General features: G+C 36.8%; 1 protein-coding gene across 2 annotated transcripts in view; it reads left to right on the plus strand.

Annotated features, from left to right (window-relative positions):
• HS2ST1 (heparan sulfate 2-O-sulfotransferase 1) overlaps window positions 1-6,102 on the plus strand; it is a 194,156-nt gene extending 188,054 nt beyond the window's left edge. Inside the window, exon 7 of one of the 2 annotated variants that reach the window (XM_058538439.1) lies at window positions 252-6,102. In XM_058538439.1, coding sequence (XP_058394422.1) covers window positions 252-481 — 230 coding nt within the window. In that variant the 3' untranslated portion in view covers window positions 482-6,102. The remainder of the gene's footprint in view (window positions 1-251) is intronic. The other variant, XM_058538440.1, reaches the window with a different exon arrangement.
• Window positions 6,103-7,941: the final 1,839 nt, after the last annotated feature.

The following is a 7,941-nucleotide window of genomic DNA, read 5'->3' on the forward strand; positions in this document are numbered from 1 at the left end:
GCAGTCTTTATATTACTATTTGACATCTCATTAAGTCTTTAACAGGTTAAAGATTTACATTATAATACAATAAGTCACAGTTCTAGTATGATTAGGTAAGCATTTTTGCCTGAATGATATTAATACTAAACAGTTATGTTACCTGTCCTTCATTGTGTCATATTAACTTAAACCATGTCTTCAAATAAAGAGGCATTGACCTTTTGTGTGTTCTCAGAATTATTTACCTTTTCTTTTTTTCCTTTGTTAAGTAGGAAAGAAATCGCATCTTAGGAAAACCACAGAGAAGAAACTCCCCACTAAACAAACCATTGCAAAACTACAGCAGTCTGACATTTGGAAGATGGAGAATGAGTTCTATGAATTTGCACTAGAGCAGTTCCAATTCATCAGAGCGCATGCCGTACGGGAAAAAGATGGAGACCTCTACATCCTCGCACAAAACTTTTTCTATGAAAAAATATACCCTAAATCGAACTGAGTACAAGGTGTGACTGTTAGATTCTTGAACTATAACTTTGCCCCTGTCTTCACCTTAGTTCTCAGCTCCACAACCTGGATTGTTGATAGGTGTATAAGACAGTTTGCGTTGAGCCGAGTTAGGAAACACACAGTAACGTCAAGGAAGTAGATACTGGCTGGTATGTCAGTGGTCTCAGAAGTTTAAGTTTCAGCCTTTTTTTTTTTCTGGTTAAATTTTGGTGGGAGTTATATAATCTCCTGCCTGGGAAAAAACCTACACATCACCTAAAATAAACACATAGCAGGTCTAATTGAAGGCAAATTCAATTTCAGAAAAAGTTCTGACATTCTGTTTTTGATAAAGCATTTTTTTCCACTAACCATGAACGAAAATGAATCCATCTGTCTCTTCCACCTTCACCTGGAGGTCTGGTTTATTGGCCTCCACTGAATAGTGTTATGGACTGTTTGGCAGTGTGTGCTTTGTTTTTGTGAATCACGTGTCATGAAGTTTATTGGAACGTTTGATCATGTTTGCTAAGAAATATCTCTGCTGTAGATGGAATTGCCCATATTTATATGTCATTTTAATTTTCTTTAAAAAAATAATCATTAGTGTTGAAAACCAATTTAAACCATTACTAATACTATACAAAGAGTCAAAGCAGTATTTCTCATTCCTTTCTCCCTGTGATCTAAGATTGGGGAGATACTTCAAAGAATGTTGGCATTGCCTGAAGTTTTAGTTAAGGCTTCCACACGTTAATATCAAAAATGTAAGTTTGGTATTTGTTTCTCCATGGGTAATTTGTAAAGCTGTAAACTGAGATATCGGTGACTCCATATTATAACTCCATTAGTGAGCTGTGGTATGGGTAGGATTTTCCTACTTATTCTGTACTTTTACTTGTAGACTATTTTTACTAAGGTGCTTTATAATGTGTTTTAAAGCATTGCATTTACAAAAAAAAGGAAAATGCTGTAAATACTGCATATTTTATGTATTTGGACCAAAAGGTTATAAGTAATTAGACAAAAATGGTTTTGCACCAATTTTATGTCAAGTAAAACCATCAGACCTACTGTTCTTGTATTTCTCATTTAACTTTACTGTTAAGACATCACTGAAATCAACTTCAATAACCTTCCACTTTTGATATACAGTACATTATTCATAATTGAGGGCAGTAGTTACAGTGGAAAGAGTACTGGACAAGGAGTCAGAAAACTTGATTTCTGGTCCTGGCTCTGCCACTTATCAGCTGTGTGACCTTGGGCAAGTCACTTAACCTCTCTTTGCCTCAGTGTCCTCATCTCGAGATGAGGATAATAATACCTGCTGTACCTACCTCACAGGGGTGTTGTGAGGATTTAATGAGATGGCATATGAAAGCACTTTGAAAACTGTAAGGCACTCTATAAATGTAAGGTATTATGGAAACATCTTTAACATGTAGTTTCATACCATTCATTTTTTAACAAAGAAAGGGAAAAGTCCACTTATAAACTGGTTGAAAAAGTTAATCTTGATATAAATTTGTGTTTGATAAATATCTTCTCAGTGTTTTATCTTCCCTGTTTCAACAACTATTGAGATATGAAACATCTGTGAACTCTTAAAGATTCGTGAGCAGCTGCTTGAGTTCAGGAGGTTCCCTGTTTGAAAACGACTTCATTAGTCGACTCAGGGCAGGGGAAATTGGCTCTTCAAATTCGGAAGATTTTTCTGTTTTTATTTTACATTACCATTCAGAAATGGTAGCTATTTTATACCTCTGGTTTTTAAGGTATATTTTGCAGCATTTAATTTCCTTATACATTCTTTACCTTCATCCCCTTCTTAGATTAACAGAGATAAAGAATTTTAGAAACATTTTCTAAAAGAATGATCTTTAATATGTTTAGTTTAAATAAATATTCCTGAACAGGGCCTCACCAAATGTAAGCATTTTAGGCAGGTTGCTTTAAAGGTTATTAATTGTATGGGAGGTGAGGAGGGAGCAGTACTTATCAAAAAACACTTATAAACAAATTTAAAGAAAGGCTAAAGGAAGTTGACAGAAAGAATCATTTTAACACCCTTTCCCCCCAATAATAGGAAAATATTAAGAGAACATCGACAGGCATACTTTTCTTATTTGGCTTTCTTTCTTTTTTTTTTTGTACTTGTTAACTTTTACAGTTATTTGTTGAAATACATACAAACTATTTCCTTGCCCGAAAATAAGGCACCACTTCAAGGTGGGGTGTTTGATGTTTATCTGCTGAGGAACCACAGGATGCAGGTTATTCTTGGAGTATATGCTGAATCTTCTTGAGGTGCGTTAACTCATTTGGGTAACTAGAGCAGCACTCAGTGCACTGGATCGGGGGTCAGTAAACTTGTTCAGTAAAGCTCCAAAGAGTAAATGTTTTAGGCTTTGTGGACCATACAGTCTCTGTCACAACTACTCAACTCTGCCATTTTAGCCCAAAACAGCCACAGACAATACATACATGAATGAGCATGGTTATGTTCTAATGACACCTTATTGCAAAAACAAGTGACCTGCCAGATAAGGGCTTTGGGTTGTAGTTTCCAACCCCTGTAATAAGAGAAATTATTTATGGAAAAATCATTTTGGGATCTGTACTCTACTGGCCTAAAAGAGTTTATATACTTCCAAAAGCTCCTAACTTATATCCAAAGAATAGCTTTCTGACTTAGGTGGTCTTTCCCACAGATTCGTAAACTTTTATGATTTAGATTGCTTCTAGGTGGGCGTGTTTTCTTTCCCAGTTTAACAGTTCAGAATAGGGGCATTTATTCTGTCATCCTTTAGGGCGGGTTAGGAGTATCCTTCCTGGAGACTGAGAAAGGGTTAGACTTAATTCCATCTGGTCCAGTATAGTCCTAGGAGTCTGCCCAGTGCAGACCCTTATAATACCTAACTTTATAATCAAATAAATAGAACCACTGGGACAATAATGTATTTTTTTAAAGTGGCAAATGTGGTTTTCTTTTTTCAGCCTTTGTGCTTTTCAGTATTTTGATCATAGGGAAATTTTTTTTTATATAATACTAAAGCAAATTAACCACTTTGAATTTCAAAAGGTAATGTGTGTATGTGTATATATCTATATCTATATATGTTTATTTCCTAAAAGAGGAAAGAGTACCTTTTTGTTCAACTTGTATCAACTCCTTGTTTCTAATTGCTGTGAAATGGCAACTGTTGCTAAATTATTGTGACTGTTTTAAAATGTAATGGGGAGGATATATTTTGATTTTACCCCAGCTTTAATCTGTGCAGTATCACTTAAATATATCTGATAGCAACACTTAAAATACCGCATGGGGATTACTTTTCTGTCATCCATATGCATTTGTGCAACTTTGAACATATTGGGTGCTTCTGAATTCCTGATGATTGGATTAAATTATTGAGAATCAGAGAACTTAATGTTTAAACTTTAAATTTTATTTTCTATTCCTAAAATTCAGTTAATGCCTATAATTTGAAATCTACTGTTGATCTCTCTCAATATATGTCCTATTGGAAATTCCTAAAATTGTTAGTGCCATCAGTGATTTGCAAACAGTATTTTGATATTGCAGGTGATTTGCTCATTGTATTTGCATAGTTAGAAAGAAAATAGTTTGTAGACAGTGATTCTCTTTTTTTAATAAAATGAAATAAAAATTCTAAAAGCACTAGAGAATTTAACTAAAGGCTGGTTCCCAAGTGCATAGCTGGTATTTTAATTTATATTCAAATTCTACATAGAGAACATCTGTGTAAACCATCTCTCTGGGTTTTCCCACTGATCATTCTCAAACACACCTATAGTCCTAGAATCCTTTATTCTGAGAAGCACCCGCTACAGTAACCTTTTATGAAGTTTGTCTTGAAGAGGCCCAGGTGCTTCTACTTTATGATTTGAAAATTCGCCTTTTCATAAATTAGTGCTATTTACTTTGAGAGGAAGCAGGGCGGTTGCTGTTAAATTTTTGCATCCATTCACCCTCTGCAAAGTTGCTGTGTGCTGCCAGCTAACCTGCTGTTCAGGCAGCCTGGTGAGGGGAAAAGCAGCCCTGTTTCAAATGCACTGCCAATTCAGCTCCTCGGAGCGGAGCTTACCTCCTGATTTCCTGCAGTGGGAATTTGAGAAACTGAAATGGCCCATCAGTTAGTCAGATTTATCCTATAATTTAAGTTCATGCAGCTTTGTGACCTTTGCAGTACTATTTATAAAAGGACCCTAATGGTGATGATCTCTTTAAAACACATTGCAGCTAAGCCTGTGAGTTAGACACGCTGGTGCTGTCTATCTGGTTTTGAGACAGCTTTCGTAGCTTTCTACTGCGAGTCAGCTATGTGAGCATCTCTAAAGCAGCATCGAATGTAATTTTGAGAAACATGGGTTGTATATTTTTACTTTTATTTTATAAATACACAGCTAAACAGTGCCTTTTTTCCCTCCCAATCCATGTTGGAAGATGCTCACTCCTTCATCTGACTCGGCTTTTTTTCTCTTCTCTCTCCCCTCCCCCGTTCAGTTGACTTATTTATGCAATACTGTTTCCAACTTGAAACCGTTTTGTCACATCTGTTGGAGAGATAATCACTCCTTTTCCTTAACATTCTGCCAGCTTTCTGTTGTTGAAGTGTCTCAGTTGATTACCTGATGCAAAAGCTATAAAATAAACACTCAGTGGGAAGGGGAAAAATGGTTTGGTGTCCTGTTTTAATATTTTCTTCCGTAGCCTTGATGCTGACAGACATTTTCCAAGTGCACTCAGTGTTCAGTGTCATCAGCTTAGCCCTCAGATATCGCTGCCACCAGAGAGGTGTGCATCATCATTGGTCTGTCGTGATTTTCTGGCTTATTTGTGACGTGCAGACTGACATGCCTCTGCTGCTTTTCGCTTTGTACTTCATCATTGGTATTGAAATTTCAGATGGAGAATTTACAGGGTATGCTTAGGATATACACTTAATTAGAAGAAAAAAGGAAATGAGGAAAGGGCTGTCAACTTAGAATAAAAAGGAAATTTGAGGGGTCAGCCCAGTGGCATAGTGGTTAAGTCTGGCACACTCCGCTTCTGCAGCTTGGGTTCACAGGTTCAGATGCTGGGTGCAGACCTATACCACTCATCAAGCCATGCTGTGGTGGTGACCCACATATAAAATAGAGGAAGATTGGCACAGATGTTAACTCAGGGCCAATCTTCCTCAAAAAAAAAAAAAAAAGATTGGTAATGGATGTTAGCTCACAGCAAATCTTCATCACCAAACAGGGAAATTTGAAAGGAAAAAGTTAATCTGATTAACATTTATTGCACAGTTTAGACATGTCCATAATGTTTCTTTGAGAATACACATTTCTAGTGATCGTTTTTTCACCCTTAAAAGAGACACTAGCAGTTATGTAGATTTCCGATTCCCAGCCCCTGGCTCATTGTTCTGCACAAGTAACTGATTCTTCCTATATTATATGATATTGGATTGAATAAAATACCAGTTCAGTGATAAGTTTTCTAAATGGAATTTGCTCTGTACCCACAGAGGCAGAACAGACAGCATGGATTTGAGTGTTCAGCGGACTTGCGTTTAGCAGTGTGACTTTAGTAAATGCAAAGAACAGTATTGGTGTAAAGGTTGGACGTGATAGTTGCAAAGTGCTGGCCCAGGGTTGACTAATAACCAATAGCCTTTATGTGCTATGTTGGAATATTGTCAGGAAGCTGACCTGCCCTTCTGACCCTGCAGGATACTAGTTGTGTCACTTTATAGAAGATATTTTAATAAATATTTTTGAATGCCACTGAGTTTTACTTTTTACTGAGAAACTGTTGATGTCTCCTTACTTATGTGCCTATAGAGTAGATATTCTTGGTTCTGATACCTGCTATTGTTTCCATTTACAAATTTCCTATGAGAAAAGGGGGGCAGTGCTGATTGTTCTAAAGTAGGTTGGACTCGCTTATTCCAGAAGTGGCTGTGTTCACATATTATTATATTTGAGCAGTGTGGACTGCCAAGTAGTATATGTTTAAAACTCAGGATACCTAGAGTAAAATGATTTGCACTTTTTCAGCAGAAAGGAAACTATCTATACTCTGTAAGAAAAGAGGACATTCGCCGTAGAGTTATAAGTCAGTTGATCATTTTAGAATTCCAGGTTTTTAGGATATCTGAAAAATAAACTTAGTATGCAATGATTGTTGCCTAAACCTGCATAATTTCACTGTACTCCTGTCTTCGCTATTTTTTAAAGCAGCGGTTGAACTTTCTGAATTACTTGTTACTTCCACAAAAATGCAAATTCCAAATTACCGTCCACTGGTTTTCTTTCTCTGAAGGAATCTCCCCTCCCGTTACCCTTCCTTGTCTGCATGACACCCTGGCTCACCTTTGTTACCACAGAGCATAGGTGTGGTACACCTTGCAACAAAAGCCTTGCAACAAAACAAAAAATAATAATAACAGCAACAACAGCAACAATAGCATCAACAACAAAACTGACTTTGAAATGCAAGTTTTCCCCCTTTCCACTTCAGGAATAACCAGTTGAGCAAACAAGGAAAAAGTTTATAAGGTCACTCTTCTCTTTGTGTTTTGCTATACTTCTTCTAGCAGCATGAGACTAAACAGATAAGAAAGCTTCAAAATATTTCAAGGGCCTACTTAAGGCATAATGGACTCCTAGGTAATATATTTAGCACTTAAGACCTGTGAGGGGAAACAACAGGAAAATGTAAGAGGGTTTTTTTTTGTTTTTTGTGTTTTTTTTGCCTTTCATGTACTTCATTCTGTGAGAGAGAATAAAGTCCTTGAATAGATTATTTTTTGGTTTGAAAATCATGTGGGGATTCGTGAAAAGATGATCCCTACGTGTGGCTCGTTATTCCTTCCTCCCACCTTTCTGCCCTGTGTTTATGCAAAACCAGATGACCAGCTTGGTCAGATCACCATGCTCCTTTTGGAAAAACTTGATATCCTGGCTTTTTACCTTGAAAACTGAAGTCTCAGATGACATTTGATCTTGCATATTCCCATAAGATTCAGTACTTGCCTCCTCCTCTTCCCCAATCCTTCACCACGTACATATTGCTTCTGGAGATTCTCATAGCTGGACAACTGAAAGTCACTTTTGAAAGATGCAACTACAAGGTACAGCGCGTTTGTATGGTGGTTAGAATGTGGGATCTGGAGCGCCGCCACTTGCTAACTCTCTGATCTTGAACAAATTAACCTCCCTAAGGCTGAGTTTCCTCATCTGTAAAATGGGAATAACACTAATATCAACAGCTAGTTTGAGGGTTAAGTGAGATAATATACGTGTAAACTTCCTTAGTACTTACCTAGTTCCTGTTACGTAGTAAGCACTAAAGAAGTGCTGACATTATCTTCTATGATAAATATGAAAGAAAAAGAGGAATCATCTATTTGGATATACTGTGTTGAAGTGTATATCCACTCGTCCATTAACATG

This window comes from Diceros bicornis, chromosome 4 (genome assembly GCF_020826845.1).
Source record: "Diceros bicornis minor isolate mBicDic1 chromosome 4, mDicBic1.mat.cur, whole genome shotgun sequence".
In the NCBI taxonomy this organism is placed as follows: domain Eukaryota; kingdom Metazoa; phylum Chordata; class Mammalia; order Perissodactyla; family Rhinocerotidae; genus Diceros; species Diceros bicornis.